This window comes from Callorhinchus milii, unplaced genomic scaffold (assembly GCF_018977255.1).
Source record: "Callorhinchus milii isolate IMCB2004 unplaced genomic scaffold, IMCB_Cmil_1.0 Scaffold577, whole genome shotgun sequence".
NCBI classification, from domain to species: Eukaryota; Metazoa; Chordata; class Chondrichthyes; order Chimaeriformes; family Callorhinchidae; genus Callorhinchus; species Callorhinchus milii.
This window is the reverse complement of record NW_024705318.1, coordinates 14,169-30,770: the sequence shown is the minus strand read 5'-3', so window position 1 is coordinate 30,770 and position 16,602 is coordinate 14,169. Positions and strand designations below refer to the sequence as shown.

Genomic DNA, 16,602 nt, shown 5'->3' with positions numbered 1-16,602 from the left:
GCAAGGCGCGGGCGCCGCTGTGCACGCGGAACATGCGTGCCACACGCCGCGCCCGTGACGACACGCAACGGAAGCTAAGCTGCGGCTCAGGGGGTTGGAGCCCTCGCCTCCCCCCCCCGGCTCGGCTCGGGTCGGGGCGCAGCCTCGGGCACGTCTCCGCCACTCCACGCGCGGACACGCAAACGCACAGGCGCACACGCACAGACACGCCCACACACAGACTCCCGCACACAGGCACACATCCGGACACGCGCATGTACAGGCACGCGCGCACACAGTCACTACCTCGTTCCTGTGCAGGTTGCGCGCACACGCGTGTAGTTTCGGTGCAGGTTCCGCGTAGTGCCTGTGGGTGTTATGTCTGTTGTGTGTGTGTTGTATGTACATAGTGTGTGTGTTGTGTGTGTTGTATGTATGTACATGTTGTATGTACATAGTGTGTGTGTTGTATGTGCTGTATGTATGTACACGTTGTATGTACATAGTGTGTGTGTTGTATGTGCTGTATGTATGTACATGTTGTATGTACATAGTGTGTGTGTTGTATGCGCTGTATGTATGTACATGTTGTATGTACATAGTGTGTGTGTTGTATGTGCTGTATGTATGTACATGTTGTATGTACATGTGTGTGTGTGTGACCCACCCCCCCACCCCGAGGCCGCGGTGAGGAGCTGAGCCTCGGGCTGCCGTGGCCGCTGACCCGCCCGGGGAGGCCTGGGGACGGGGGGGGGGGGAGAGGGGGAAGAGGCCGCGGGGAGATACTCACACACCCGCCACAGGCACCGGCTCGCCATCAGTCCCGCCCACCCGGCACTGACTCCTCCCACCCGGCGCCGACTCCTCCCACCCGGCACTGACTCTTCCCACCCGGCACCGACTCCTCCCACCCGGCGCCGACTCCGCCCACGCCGCTGATCACGCCCACCCTTCGGCGCTGACTCCGCCCACACCGCTGTCATAAGACTCCGCCCACTCCACCCTCCCACCTCAACCCCACGTCCCCCCCCATCTCAGCAGTGACACCCCCACCACCACACCCGCCCCTCCCAACGCTAACGCCCCCCCCCCCCCGTGACCCCCTTCCTAAACCCCCCCCCACCCACCCGCTCCCCGCCGCTCAGCACCTGCTTCACGGCCCCCGCCTCACCCTCCACCTGATTACCCTCTCTCTCCCCCGCCCCCCCCCCACCTTCACGACAGCCCTCTTTGACCAACCGCACCTTTATTCGCCCCCACCCCTCCCGATCCCTGACCGCTCAGCGCCTCAGAGCGCTTCAGGGGACGGCGCACCGTAAAGCGCGGCGACCGGGGCCCCAGCGACGTCCCCGCAACCGGCCACGGATCGAAGCGTCCGATTCCTTTTGTTGTCGTTGGAGGGGATCGTTGACCCCCCCCCCCCTCCCCGCCAGCCCCCAGAAATGCAATCAAGTTGGGTGTGCAGCCCCTTACAGTCGCGGACATGTGGGTGACACGGTTGGAGCTCTCTCTCTCTGGGGCGGGCGGGCGCGGGGGGGGGGGGGCTTCGGAGACCTCGGATAAAGCGCGGCGTCGACGCAAAGACCACAGCCCCCGACCGACCTCTGAAACCGGTCATCAATTTTATTGAACTGTAGTGCCAACAAGATTTCTGCAGCCCCCCCCCCACCCTCTCCCCTCCCCGTCTCACGTCACACACCGATTTAAAAAAAGAATGAAAAGGTTCGCCCGCTCGAACGTCTACGTTTACCGACGCCTCGCGCGCGCGTTCTTTTTTTTTTCTTTTTTAAAATGTCCCCAACTTAATACATCGTCTTGCCAAATTAAAATTAAAAAAAAAAAAGGGGGTGAGGGGGGTGGGGTGGGTGGGGAAAGAGGGTGGTGAGGAGGGAGGGGGTGGGTGGGGGGAGAGAGAGAGAAAAAAAAAACAAGAGGATTATGATTAGGTTCGGAAATCGGGACCAAGAATGAAAGGGAGTAACTGTACTGGAGTTAGCAACTCAGCATAAAAATACTAAAAAAAAATACAGACACAAGAGGATGACTCGCAGCCCACCCGCCCGCCCGCCCCGGCCCGCCCCGCCCCGCCCGCCCGGCCCGGCCGCCGCACCGGGTGTTAAGATCGGGATGGAGCCGTTACGCTGCGTGTTGCACAGTGGAGAAGCAGAGCTTCAGGGTGTACGGGTACGGTCCGCCTGGTGAAGGGAGAAACACAAGTCAAGACGCGAACACGACAGCCGACCCGACGCGCTCGCACGGCGCCCTCCGTGCGGGGCAGCGCCCAACGGCGGCGACGCCTGACGTGCAGACCCGGACCACCTCCTCTCAGCCTGGCCCTCCCCCCCAACCCACCCCACCTCCTTCCTCTACCACCATTCGCACATCCCCTGGTTCTCGAAGACATAGCTTTTCTTCCTCATAACCTCCCACTGTCGCCTTCCGCCATCACCGGCACCGACCGACCCCCGTCAGCTCCTGAATCCTCCCCCACCCGACTTTTCCGTCGCCTTCTCACCCCTTTCGCCTGACCTGCTGGTGTGGTTCCCGGCGACGGAACTGCTTTTTAAGCCCCAAATAAACGGGCGCGCATTAAAACGCCCCCATTCCAATCTTTCCCTCTGAAGAATCACGTACTTGGGTTCTTCATCTGAAAGTGATTGAGCAGAGCCAGGGCTTCCACGGCATCGTTCTTGGAGTCCCACTCGATCAGGCCCGAGGAACTTCTTTCACCTGCGAGAGGAAACGGGCTGGATTCAAGGCGAAGCTGCACATCCACGCTTCAACAACATACTTCCAAGTCAGTCGGAAAAGTTAAGGAAGACATTTCTGCGTATATATATATCACAATATATATATATACATAACACAAATAACACTACTTATGTATACACACACACACATATATATATATATATATACACACACACACACACACACACACACAGAATAACCAAAAAGTTGTGATACCATTACAAAGAAATAATGACATTTGAGGGGGGGTTCTTTAGGTATTTCTGTGAAAGGTTTTGAGACGTCGCAAAGACGCGATAAGGCGCTATATCAAATGCGAGGATCATTATTACAGATATCACGACTTTTTGCTGATATATACACACACAACACATACACACACAACATATATATATATTAAAAAAACTGAAACACTACTATACAACAGTGGGAGAGTAGTAAATGTATACTACTAGGGAGATGGAGGAAGTAGAAAGTGTCGATTCTTTCAGGAACAAATGAGACAAGGTTTCTGGAAGGAAACAATATCGGGGGATTCAGTATATAGTTTGGGAAACAACATGTGAGGATAGTGGAAGGCAAACTGGATGGACCTTCCCTTCATCTAGTGCTGTTATATAGGTGGGTGGGAGGGGGGAGGGGGGGGGGGTTCAAGATGGGCCAATAACTCTGTAGTGTCTGCATGGGATGGCAGTCTCTCTCTGAAGCCCAGTCCCTGAGCCAGACTTGTCTGCAGGACAGGACTCCAGGGCACTGATGACGATAAACCAACTCGGTTCGGCTCATCAGCAGGACTTGAACAGGGGGAAGCAGTCACTGGGAGCGGTGACTCTTACCCCGCAGCAGCCCGTTAGCCCTGCAGGCCAAAGCCCTAACAGACAGCGAGACCAGACCACACCACAGACATCTTAAAAGTACTCACTCTTGCCTGAAAATAATTTGAATGCCACTGGCCGCTTCAAAATCAGCTCATCGCAGACCTGGAACACACAAGAGAAGAGAAGATACGTCACAGAGACATCCCCACCAGGGACCCCCCAACCCGATTTCCCCCGCAGACGAGGGGCTCGGGCAGCTTTCGACTCAAAACGGGAGGCTGCGGCGTTCAGCGCCTTCCCCCCCCCACCCCCCCCCAACCGGGAGCTCACACACCCCGAGTTTCCAGAAACCGTACAATCCTTCCCGCCGATGGAAGAGTTAAGAATTCCCACCTCCCGCCAACGGGTGTGTTCAATGAGGTTTTTTTTTTTCCCCCCTGAATGGTGCACCCGAGATCTTTCAGTGTAATGGTTAGCCTCGCAAGCAGAGGACTTGGCTTCGATTCCAGGTCAGGGCAAAACGTTGGGCAATTTTCCTTACTCCACACACACGCGCGCACGCCTGTTCACCCAGCAGTAAATTGGAACCCGGCTGTTAGTCGACTGGCAGATTTCTTTCCCGGGGGGCAATAACTCACGGCAAAAAAAATAATAATTTGATTCCACGACTGCTTGCGAGACACCGCTGCGCGCAGGCGGCTGCCGCGTTTCGCCCGCAAAACAGTCAACCCACTGTTGGAAGAGTATATTGCGTGAAGTCTCAACAGTGTCGTATGAAACGCAAGTATTATTATTATTTTATTAACGTCCATCCGAACAGGCGGTTGGAACCTAGCCTTGAACGCCTCACCCAAAGCACAGCACCTTTGACACCCAGCGCCGCGTTGGGGAGTTAGGCCGCCGGCGACAAAGGAAATTAATAGCAACGGCACTTGATACAGCGCCTGATCACGTCTCCGAGACGGCTCAAAGCGCTTCACAGCACACACCGCGAAGCGAATTGACTGTAACGTTCCGCGGGCGAAACGCGGCGGCCGACGACCCGACGACGCAAAGGGAGCCGAGCCGCTACGTACTTCGTAGAAAGCCTCCTCGGACACCTCGGGAGGAGCGTTGAAGTAATGCAGCACGTTGCTGGGGTGTTGGATGCGGTTCTTGCTGGCCTGCTCGGGAGTCGTGAACCGGTTGTTCCTGGAACCGGTGAAATCCTTAAAGCTGCAGCTGCCGTCTTCCAGCTCGTAGGACTGGCCGGCCATGATGCACTGCTGCTTGGATACGCTGTGAGCAGACACGCACACACACACACACACACACAGACACACCGACGGTCAGCACCGAGCGCTTACAGAGGAGCCACACCGCCCTCTGCCCAACCCCCCCCCCCTCCACCCACGTCGTAGTTCATCACCCGCTCCCCTGTTGGGTGGCTCGGTTCCAGGTCTCACCCGAAGCACGTCACCATCCGTAATACAACGCACCCCCAGCTCCACACTGAAGCTGGACTAACCCCCAGGAACAAATGTCGATGAAGCCACTACACACTGAAACTCTGGAACACTCCCCCCCCCTCCATCCCTCCGCCGTGCCCCCATCTTCAAGTCGCACCTGAAGGTGTTCCTCTTCGACCGTGCCCGGTCAACACCTCCCCACCCTCTAGGTCCCCCTTCCCAAAGAAACCTACCCAGCAAACAAGCCCCCTGCCCCGAACGTGAAGGTACAAATTACCTACCAAACATTTAGCTTCTGATCAAACATGTAATTGTTATTTAAGTGAGTGATTGCTCGATCCACTGCGAACCCATCTCCCATCTCGACCATAGCAGCCCCAGGCTTGCTCTTCATAAACTTCACCTGCAAAGAGAGAGACAAATAAGACAGTGTGCAACCCCACCCTCCACCACTCCTGGTCCCAACCCCCGGCTCGGGTCCAAAACCCTGACCGTCCAGCGCCTTGGGACGCCCTCCCGCAAGGCACTGTACAAATATTAGCTGTTGCGGTTGCGAGCCGATCGCTCTAACCACCGCGTGCGCATAGGACTGACTAGTCAGGGTTTCCAACACAACACTCATCACCAACCAACCCCGAACATGAGGAGGAGCCTTAGCCACCGTTTTCAGAGCAAAATGACCAGTCTCTATAGCCTACGCACCTTCTCCACATTCCCGTACAGACACAGGATGTTGAAGACTCGGTCACAATTCATCCTGGCAGGTTCCAGGCCGTAAATCATCAGCACGGGACTCTCGGCTTGGGGGCCGTACTCCGGAGGTGGGGGTGGAGGCGGCGGGCCGTACTGAGGGCCGTAGCGCTGGCTGGGACCCCTGTGGGGACCCCCTACTGGAGGGGGTCCCCCCATCCTCCGCCGTTCATAATGGGCAGGTGGGCCGTAATCTTCCTCAGGATAATGACTGTAACCACCTTGTGGGGCTCCTGAAAAGCAAAGCAAACTTGGTTTAAAACTCGTCCTCTATCGTGTGGAAAACCTCCAGCAGATTATACAGCGACTCAAAGTTAATTTAACCGCGCGCTAGAATACTCAAAACTACATTTTACCACTGGTTCGTTACCCACGAAGAAAGTAGGGAGTGCGAGGGTAGAAATGATAGGACATTTGTTTCGGGCCGAATAGGCCGAGTGTGTATTAATAATAAAAATCCTTGCATTTGATATTGCGACTTATCACGTCTTCGAGACGTCTCAAAAGCGCTTCGCGGAATATACTGCAGCGAATTGACTATGTTTTGTGGGCGAAACACAACAGTCGTGAATTGAGTGACCAAATTATTATTACTACTACTTACTTTTCATTATTGAACCAATGCTCAACCTTAGCCAGCACACTGTCCGAAGAAAGTCGCTGATACAAGAAACAAGATTGGCGAGGGTTAAACCCGGAAAAAAGCCATCTGCCGAACGACTAACAACTGGGTGTGGAGTAAGGAAACTTGACTAAGGTTTTGTCGTGCCCGGGGGTCCTCTCCCCTGCGTTGCGAGCGCCCTAACCACTACGCCACAAATTCAAACTCACCAAATTCAGATGGATGATCCCCAAGTAGAGCGGGTTGCCTCGGGCGCTTGTTGGGATCTCCTGCAGGAGGGGGGGAAAAAAAAACAAAGAGGGGCGTGGGAAGAGAGGGGGAAAAGAAATAAAGGTTAGCACTGCACAGAGCTGCCGCTGAGCAATCAAACACAACTTTCGCAAGGACAATTTACAAGTGTCATAAACAGTTACAAAGAGGAAACAGCAAGAGAAGAAAACCAGTACAACATTAGAACCATTTACAATTTGTCCCGTTGATAACAGTATACACAAAGAACTATACAATATCATTAAAAGCGATCAGATTCATACAGTAATATATAAAAAAANCATCAAAGTCTAAACAGATCTATTGGCACAAAGGTACAAGGCATAAAAAGGTCTACTTACAGCCAGAGTTAGAGTACAACGTCCATGTGCACAACATTTCTGCATTTTTTCCTTACCACCCAATGCTTCAACAGCAACTTATTGCAGTTCTGAAAGATGGCGGCCCATCAAACATATGCTTCAACCCTGCATTACATGGTTTTACAGTAATGAATAGAAATTTGTACATGACGCAAAGAACCAGCTTCTAACAATTCCATTTAACACAAGTGTCTTTTTTTTTAAAAAAAAAACAGTCAACGTTCAGGTAAAAGAGATTCTTCCACAGATGTCAAAAATGGTTCTGTAAAAGCTTGTGAATATGAGACTCAAGTGTTGCTCCATGTCGCTCTCCTTAGTGTTGGATGTGTTGGTCTTGGGCTCTGTGGTGGCGAGACTTACTTGGTAAGGATCTGTGTACATCTCCCACACATAGGTGTCCAAAATGGAAGTGGTGTACCATTTGGGAATGTGTCGCAAAATGGCTGCAGTCATGTGCCTCACACAATGTGCCTTTTCTCCCTCCTGGTGAAGCTGCGTGTTGCCGAGTAGCACCTGCTTATGGCAGATACCTGAATGTTGTTCTCTGAAATGTAGGAGTGTAGAGACTGGTGGGGTTTCAGCAGGTTAGGTAGGTTGGTTGGTAGGTAGGTAGGATATTCAGCATGTGCGTCCAGAGCGCTGTGTAAACCCACTCGCCTTAGGATCACAAACGCCTCTAAGCAAAAGTGAGGGGGTTCAAACGCCCCAAATTCTGTGTCAGTTCGTGCGAGGCAGTGTTTTTTTTTTTGGGTTTGGTTTGTTTTTTTGATTTTTTTTTTGACCTCGTACCGGAAGAGTTCTTGCAAGTGGACACAGTTACATCTCTTGCGAATGTGCCTCATTTTGTTTACCTCCATTACCTTCACTTCTGAAGTCAGGGAAATGGTGGAGTGGCCTCACAGTATGTAAATCATGGCATGTCGGGTCGCGGTGGCTGCAGGGAATATCTTGGAAAGTCAATGTATGGCACGCTGGATGGATGTATTTTGCTCTTGTTCTTGTGACATGAGGAAAGTTTGTTGTTTGCTTCTCCACAAAGATCTGCCTAGTTTGCTGCACTGTGTGTGCCCTTACCCAGCAAATGGTTTTTATTATATAATGCCAACAAAACAAAGCTTAAAATCAACTTCGCTCTTTAGTGCTAGCCGCAACATTTAACCGCGAAAATGGATCTCGGGCACACAAAAATAAGTCACAATTGCCCCCCCCGCCCCCCCACAAAGCCACCAAACCGCTCCCCACATCGAACGAGGAATGCCACCCGGCTGAAAGTCAGCATTGATTTCAATTTGCAGGCAACGCAACATTCATCTCAAAGGCATTATATAATAGCAGTACTGCACTAAGTGTGCACAGTAAAAAAAGGTGAACAATGCACGTCAGGATTAGATTCGGGACAGGACTTTCTTTTTTTTTTTATTAACACACAAATCCCATTCTGCAGTGCATCAGTAATGGAAAGAATTCAATGGAAACCAGAAAGGCTGGTCAATTAATTCCATGCAGTTCAAATTTACAGTCAACGGTTTGGGCTGTCAAAAATAAAAGCTCAGGTTTGACTTTCCACTCGTTTGCCTCGTGAGAGAATGCAGGGCGCATTTTATTAAAGCGCTTTACTCGAGTCAGGCGGCGGCGAAGCACACGGCTATTCGGAAAAGAATGTCTTGTGGGGGTGAATGAGCACCGCCTCAGCATTTATGAGCGGCCGAGATATCCTTTAGCCTCGGTCGACACTGGCTGTTTGCCGCAATAGACCAAGTAACACGCTGCTCTGCAAAAGCACGCCAAGCCCCGAGCCCCATTTTATTCATTAAAAAAAAAAAGAGCTGGACGTCAGGGTGGCAATGGATTACAAGCAGTAAACTGTAGTCAATATGCAACTGGTAGTTAGTTGTTTACCACCGCAGCTAAGTAAGGAGCAACCAAGGCAAAAGGGCACTTGCCAGCTGGTGGGATTCACTTCACGCAAAACGATCGAAGGCATTAATTAGCTGCAAAAAGGCGAGTTCCGCAACGCGATCCGTTAACGAGGGTGGAAAGGAAGTTAAAAAAAAGGGTAAATTAACAATGCGAACCGATAGCGAAACCGCCTAACATCTTTCTGGAAGCTGGAGACGGGCGGCCACGCGCGTTCCTCGGCGAGCGAATGAACCGGAATTGTATTTTCCCCCCCCCCCCTCAAAAAAAATATCAAAAGCGAGACAGAAAGACAAATATGCCCCCCATCGAGAGTGAAACGCACCGCCGTGGACCGCGCCCCAGAGAGAGAGAAAAAAAAAAGAGGGCACTTACACAAACAAGGATAGGAACGAGGCACTCTCGGCTGTTACAACTTTGCTCAAGAACATTTCTGTACAAGATTCAGACAGCGACATCGCCCTTCTCCTCCCTCCCTCTCCCCCCCTCCCAACCCCCAATCATAAGGTTTTGCTTCATATCGGAACATATGTGAAGGAGTAAATCCCATTCCGTGGAAACCAGTCGAAATCGACAGTGCACGAGCTAAGGACGTTGGATGAACTGGAACCAAGGAAAGTCAAACCCTGTTACATCTTTGCAAAGTGTGAAAAGCTTCCAGCAACATTTTGCTTTTAAACCAAGGCAGCGCTGCCACAAGTGCAGGGCTCCACACCACCGCAACTTGAAAGTAGTGGCCCAACTACACGAAGGGGTCCCGAACGCCTCCTAAACCTTCGCGGTGCTCATTCGGGCGATCCCTCCTGGAGTTGCCACCCGCCGAGGGTTTTCGGAGGACGTCGCGCGGACCGCGCTCGATGATTTGGGTTTGTTCTGCCTCTTTCTCGGGAATGTCGAAAGTGGCCATTCCACATGGTGAACACCACCTCTGGCCATAGTATCTCACCCCACCTCCCACAACCGCCCCCCCACCCACCCCCGAGAATACAACGGGAAGCTCATTGGAACACTGTACAATTACAGTCGTCTGCAACCCAACCTGAAAAGGATGCAATGGGTAGAGCGCCGGAGAAAAGCTCCACACAAGACTCGAGATCCTCTGCAAACGAAGGCTTTAGGTGTATGGAAAAGCCACTTAGCTGAACAGTACTGAGTGCACGTTTCACCTCACGATCAGATAAGAGCAGGAAGATGTGCGCCTACAACCATTTCCTTCCAAGTACCTAGAAAATGACACACCCAGACGGACGACTTTATTAGAAGGGGCAAGTTCTGGGCTGTCGGGACCCTGCACAGAAATAAGCTTGCGATCGTGGAAAGGTCGGAAATATTAATCAGTGAGTAAAGTAAAACTGGAAGGCTTGACGTGAGCTGTCTCGTCGCGGCTGGCTTGAAGTCTGAAAACTTTACCAAAACCAATGAAGAAAATCTCTCTCCAACAAGAGGACAAGCCTCCAAGAAAGTATTTAGCTGCTGCACAGAACGCTGGATAGAAAGAGGCTGCCCTGGATGACACAAAGCACCGGTTTAAGCCCGAAATTCCTACCGATGAAAACTGGACTCAGTGGATAAGCACTCGTTTGAACAGCACTCGGGGACACCTTCAAATCCTACGCGTTGGCAAAATGGAGGCTGCTAAATGGGCTCTTTTTGGCTCCTTTTTTTTNAAGATCAATGGCTGCGGCATAAGTGGCTTCAGAGTAAAAGTGTGTAAGTACGAGTGGGGGAAGTTTGAATGCACTTCAAACCCACCACTAAAGCTGATCAGAGGCACGGAGAGCATCCGGAGTGGAGTCGACAGCTGTTGCACGACAGCACGCCAGACAGACAGAACTATTTCAAGCGGAAAAAAGGAAGCGCCCCCCCACCCCCCCCACCAAAAAAAAAAATTGGTAAGACAATCTATCCTGCCATGCAAAGCAGGCTGAACACTGGGCTTAAGAGCGATTCACTGACTTGTCTTTTTTTTTTTAAAAGAAAAAAGGCAGAAATTCGAACCGTAGAAGTTTACAGCACAGAACAAGGCCATCTCTGTGCTGGAGTTGGGATCCCTTCCATCAAACCAACGGAAATTAAGTTGTTCCAATCCCCTCACCCCCACAGGACCGGACAAATTGGGTTCTAAAGTCTATGGGCCACAACAGTCCAATGTTGCTGGAAGCTTTTCTGAACTCAGGAGAATAACTGACAGCACCAAAGTTAGAACTGTAAAATATGGTTGTAGGGTTAAATGTGGATGCAGTTTCCGAAAAATAAAATGGAAATGTGTCCGCACAGTAAAAGGCACCAGTCAACTAAATTCATTCAGCATTCAGTAAATCTAAAACATCGCATACTAAACGGATGATATTACCTTGTCCTCCCAGGTTAGGGTTCGTATAGTCCCAAGTATCTGGATCATTTTTGAAGACATTCAAACGAGTAGGCTACAAGGAACAATTCATAGGTTAGTCGTGACTCGTCCCAAGGCGATAACACGATTGCGATTCAACTTATTGCCGTCCCCTTACAGACCCACAAAGGTAAAGCTGTAAACGAAGAGTTCCTACCTTTGCGTACTCGATCTTCAAAGTGCAGCACCCAGAGTAAATGTCGGCTCCGTTGAGAGAGGCTTTGGCTCTCTGAGCACTCTGCACTGAGTCGAATGTGCTTGAAGTTAAGGACGCAACAAAAAAAAACACACACAAGACGTGCGTAAACCCTTACAAAGCTGGAAACTCGTGCCAAATTAGGCACGGCTGAAGGAGGCTTCCAGAGCGTTCTGACACAGCCTCAGCAACAAACGCACAGAAGCTCTGTTGTTTTAGTAATAATAAGCATTTTTGCATTTGAAATAGCGCCTTATTATGCTGTCAAGATGTCTCAAAGCGCTTTGCAGGGTATACTCTTAAGCGAATTGAATGTGTATTTTGTGGGCGAAACACGGCAGCCAACTGCGCCCAGCGACACCCCACAAACGGACTTGGATTATAAATGCATAAATAAATGCGGACAGGATATCGACTACGTGATGGGTTAATTGGTAGTGACCAGTTAAGCCAGGGACAAGTTATCAGGAGTTTACTGTGCGGGGGTTGTGAGAGCTCTAAGGGTGGATTGAGTGTCCAAATTATCGCTTGCGAGGCGAGTGCTCTAACCACAGGACTCCTAGCATCGGATCAACAGGATCCAGACAGCAAAAGAGCCACCAAATCAGCGATTGGGGAGGGAGACAAGTGCTTGACTATCCTCAGCCAGCAGCACGCACATCAATCCCCCCCCGTTCTTCAAAGACAACGCTAACGGAGGCAAGATCAGGTTAAACAAAACCCTTAAAAGGGGCCTTTTGAAGCCGTCTACGTGAAGGATATTCCACCATTGCTTGGACTCCATTCTTGCGGAATATTACAATTCTCTGCACAGGCCCACACGGATTGCAGATGGTGTACAACACATCCTGGAAGAGAACAGGTCAGTCAGTTGAAGTATTGACACCCATCACCCGCTCATCTCCAGCTTCCCCACGTGCAGAGAGAACCCAAACCCATATGAGGCCATGTCAACTTGCACAACCAACAGCTCAAAATCATTTCACAAAACAAACACCTCCCAGGATATACCGTAAAGTGAATTGACTTATATTTTGTGGGAGAAACTCGGCAGCCAATGGTGCACAAACAGTTGTACTCTTTTCATTATTTTTTTGGAAGGGTTTACTCACCCCCCCCACCCCGGAAAAGCGATCTGCCAACCGACGTACCACAACAAATGAAATCTAAACGCAAGGAAGTAACCCACCCCCGTGCACAAACACAAACTGATATTGCACCCTCTGTGCTGGCACTTAACTAACTTTCTGCAAGTACCTGCTGGTGCAGCGCCAGGGGAAGCGGTGAACACCTCCGACACAATAAGGTGCTAGAATCGCATGCACATCAACACTGAGAAACAAGCAGAGCAACCAGCAGGCAGTAACTCCAACACACTTTGTGCGTGTCTCACGTTGTGGCCTAGTTACCAATGTTTCGGCTCCTCCGCCACCACCAGCCTTGGCTGCTATGCTCACCCCTCCCTACCAACACGCAGCATCGGTCGCAAATCCCTCCCGAACAATGAACACCGTTGGCTGCCGAGGGAGGAGATCACTGACCGTTGTAACAGGGTAGACGGGGTTGATCACGGTGAAGAGAAGGATGTTGTTGACGTTTCTGGAATCGTCGGAGTCGCCGGGCCGGGAGATCTTCTGGCTGGTCGAGTAGTTGACAAAGGCAGGCTGGGCTCCGACGTAGATCTGGCTCTCGGCTGCATAGTTGACACAGGCGCATGCTCCGTTCAGGTCTTCAAACTCCACCAACGCCTGTCGCTTCTTGGGCATCATCACCACATAGCTGCGCACACCAACCACATCGGGGTCAGGACGCGGTAGTACAACGGTGGGGACGCGGGTAAATGAGTTAAAATAATCCAACACTGCTGAAGAATTATTATTTCCTTGATCTTAGCGCGGTCTGGGTGAATCATTTTTAATAATATCCATTATTAAATCATTTAAGACCAATTCATAAAGTCTGTGGGAACCTTAAAAAGCGTAACCCCCAGCTGTGGGGGCAAGAGGTAAACTGGGGAAACAACTCAGTAAGGTTCCACCTTGGGAGCAAAGAGCCAGTCATGTCCTTCACACGCGGAAACCAACACAGCAGATCGCTGCACCACCAGCTGCGGCTGATGAACGCTGCCATAAGAGGAGTGGAACTAGGGACCAGCTCGACTCAAAGGCATGACCAGCTGCTGCATTCGGCAACACGCAATGTATGCATTGGTGTAATGGACCGCAGAAATTCTTAAAAATGGTCCTACTTAAGAACAGGCAAAACACTCGTAAGGTTAAACATTCCCTTTGCAACCGAGCCCAAACCAAGCTTTTGACCCAGCGCTTTATCGTGTCTTCGAGGCCCTTCAAAGTAAATCGACCGTAAACTTTGTGGGCGAAACGCGGCAGCCGATTGTGTCACAGCGGTGCCCCACAAATAGGCGTAGTAAATTGACCACTTTTTCTCCCCACACAGCGTTACCACTCCGGATTTCCCCCGTTCGCGGGCTTCCGTTCCCATCCCAACTCGTGTTTACCTGATCGCACCAAACTCCTGCAGTGCCTCCACCAGGTCTGCCTCCATTACGCCATCAGACAGCCCTCTCACATGGACCACTGCCGATGGTGATGGCTTGTGAGGGTCTTCGAGAAAACCACCATCCTATGTTAAGAGAGAAGAAACAAGTCAGCAGCACAATCTACATGCCATTTGTGGCAAGTCCCCATGACGTCCAACTGCACCTGATGTCATGTTGATGAACATTCCCTTTGGAGGGGAAATGGGGGTAAAATAGCTGAGGGGGTGGTGGGGGAAGAGAAGAGGGGGGAGAGAGAGAAAAGAGAGGGGGGGTGGAAGAGAGAAGGGGGTGGAAGAGAGAAGAGAGGGGGGGTGGAGAGAGAAAAGGGAGGGAAGAAAGGATTGGGAAAAAGAAAGGATGGGAGGAAAGAAAAGAGGCCATGAGGGGGGAGAAAGAGGGAGCGGGAGAAGAGAAGGAAGGGGAAAGAAAGGCTGGGGGGGGGGAGGGGGAAGAGAAGAGGCCATGAGGGGGGGGACGGGGACACAGAGACGATGTGTGTGCGCGCGCGCGTGTGTTTTTGTTGGGGGGCTGGGGGAGAGAAGAGGCCATGAGGGGGGGGGACACAGACGCTGGGTGTGTGCGTGTTTTTGTTGGGGGGGGGGGAGAGAGAAGAGGCCATGAGGGGGGGGGACAGACGCTGTTTTGGTGCGTGTTTTTGTTGGGAGGGGGGGGGGGGGGGGAGAAGAGGCCATGAGGGGGACGGACGGACAGACGCTGTATGTGTGCGCGTATTTTTGTTGGGGGGGGGGGGAAGAGAAGAGGCCATGAGGGGGGACACAGATGCTGTGTGCGTGTTCTTTTTGTGGGGGGGGGGAAGAGAAGCGAAGAGGCCATGAGGGGGAGACAGAGGAGATGCTGTGTGTGTGTGTTTTTGTTGGGGGGGGAGGGGGGGAAGAGAAGAGGCCATGAGGGGAGACACAGAGACACTGTGTGTGTGTGTTTTTGTTGGGGGGGGGGGGGGAGAGAAGAGGCCATGAGGGGGGGAACAGAGACGCTGTGTGTGTTTTTTTGTGTGGTGGGGGGGGGGGGGGAGAGGGAGAGAAGAGGCCATGAGGGGAGAGACAGAGGAGACGCTGTGTGGGTGGGTGGGTGGGTGTTTTTTTGTGTGGTGGAGGGGAGAGAAGAGGCCATGAGAGGGGAGGACAGAGGAGACGCTGTGCGTGTGCTTTTGTTGAGGAGGGGGGCGGGGGGGGGGGGGGGATGGGGGGAGAAGAGAGGGAGCCACGTGGTAGGTGAAGGGCCTCGGGCCTGGGGGCCGCCCCGGCGCGCGTTGGGGGGTGACGAGAGGAAGGCGGAAAAAAAACGGGAGAGAGAGAGAGAGAAAGAGAGACGCACTGAGGGGGAGAGAGAGAGAGATATTGGGAGCCGCCGCGCCCGCTCTTCTCCCCTCTCTCCCTCACTACTCCGCCCCCCGCACCCCCCGTCCCTCCCTCCCTCCCCCCCACTCACTCTCTCTCCCGCTTCCCCCTCTCTCCTCATCCCTCTACCCCCCCCCCTCTCTCCCTCCCCTCCCCCCCCCCCATTCCCTCTCTCCCGCTCGACGACGCCACCAAACGGCGGCCATTTTCTTTTACCTCACACACACACACACACACACAGGAGAGAGAGAAAAAAAACCCCAACGGTCGTTTCGACTCCTCTCCGTCTCCTCCTCCTCCACCGCCGCCATTTCCTTCCCTCCTTCCCACCGCCGCCATTCCCCTTCCCCCTTCTCCTCCTCCCTCCTCCCATCTTCTTTTCTCCTCTCCCCTCCCTCCCGTCGGAAGGAAAACGACGGGACGGTGGTGGGGGGGGAGGGGAGGGGGGGGGTTGGTTTTTTTTCGCGCACCCGCGCGCGGATAAACGACGTTTGTCGCCCTCACCCTCCCGCCGCCGCCGTCGTTCTCGGTCCGCTGACGCTTGGCCGCCCGCCCGTCGTAGATCTGCTGCCTGGTGGACGCCATCTCGCCCTCCTCGATGCCGCCGGCCTCGGCTTCGCTGTGACTGCGAGCGGACAACATGGCGCGCGCGCTTAAAAAAAAACACCCCTCCCCCGCCCGCACACCGGCTGCGCGCGCAGCCCCCGGTCCCCCCCTCGCTCTCGTCCCGGCCCCGCCCCCCCCGTTTTCCTCGACGCTCATTGGCCAGCGTCGCGCAGTCCCCGCCCGCCCATCCGTCCGCGTCCGTTCTGATTGGCTGCTCTGACCGGGGCGCCGCCCTCCCTCCCCGCTTCCGATTGGTCCAGTCCTCGACCCTGATTGGACCCCGCGCGCTCCCCGGCTCGCGGCGTGACGCTGGCTTCGCTCTGATTGGGTCCCCGGCGCGAAGCTTCCTCCGCTCTGATTGGACGCCGCCGAGCGACCCCTCCCCCCCGGCCCCTTGTCCTCGACTCGTGATTGGACCTCCGCGTCAAGCGTCCCTGGGCTCTGATTGGCCCCGGCGGCGAGGTGTGCGGCCCTCTGATTGGTCCTCCTTCACTGATTGGGCAGCATCTATGGAGAATCCTTAAGTCACTGTCCTCTCTCTCTCTCTCTCTCCATAGATGCTGCCTGACCCGT

At 53.0% G+C, this 16,602-nt stretch overlaps 2 protein-coding genes across 3 annotated transcripts in view; one reads left to right on the top strand and one right to left on the bottom strand.

Moving 5' to 3' along the window:
* LOC121852215 (delta(3,5)-Delta(2,4)-dienoyl-CoA isomerase, mitochondrial-like) overlaps positions 1–58 on the top strand; it is a 1,856-nt gene extending 1,798 nt beyond the window's left edge. Inside the window, exon 4 of the mRNA XM_042346288.1 lies at positions 6–58. Within this exon, the coding sequence (XP_042202222.1) occupies positions 6–58 (53 nt within the window). The remainder of the gene's footprint in view (positions 1–5) is intronic.
* Positions 59–2,067: 2,009 nt separating this feature from the next.
* LOC103171978 (heterogeneous nuclear ribonucleoprotein L) lies at positions 2,068–16,110 on the bottom strand. Of its 2 annotated transcripts, none has more exons than XM_042346289.1 (13): positions 15,928–16,110; positions 14,024–14,148; positions 13,047–13,284; positions 12,268–12,353; positions 11,467–11,563; positions 11,271–11,343; positions 6,578–6,637; positions 5,699–5,979; positions 5,278–5,399; positions 4,625–4,826; positions 3,653–3,710; positions 2,614–2,709; positions 2,068–2,174 (listed from the first exon to the last, which is right to left on the bottom strand). In XM_042346289.1, the coding sequence occupies exons 1-13, from the start codon at positions 16,063–16,065 to the stop codon at positions 2,116–2,118; spliced, it is 1,635 nt and encodes a 544-aa protein (XP_042202223.1). In that variant the 5' UTR covers positions 16,066–16,110; the 3' UTR covers positions 2,068–2,115. The 2 variants fall into 2 exon arrangements, with proteins under 2 accessions (XP_042202223.1, XP_042202224.1); XM_042346290.1 differs by having other exon boundaries at positions 3,659–3,710.
* Positions 16,111–16,602: the final 492 nt, after the last annotated feature.

Coding starts and splice junctions, on each gene's coding strand:
- LOC103171978 (XM_042346289.1), bottom strand. CDS start 16,065: ATGTTGTCCGCTCGCAGTCACAGCGAAGCCGAGGCCGGCGGCATCGAG. Junction 12,354..13,046: donor CCGTCTACCCTGTTACAACG/GTCAGTGATCTC, acceptor GTTCTCTTCCAG/GATGTGTTGTACACCATCTG. Junction 2,175..2,613: donor CTTTCAGATGAAGAACCCAA/GTACGTGATTCT, acceptor TCCCTTCACCAG/GCGGACCGTACCCGTACACC.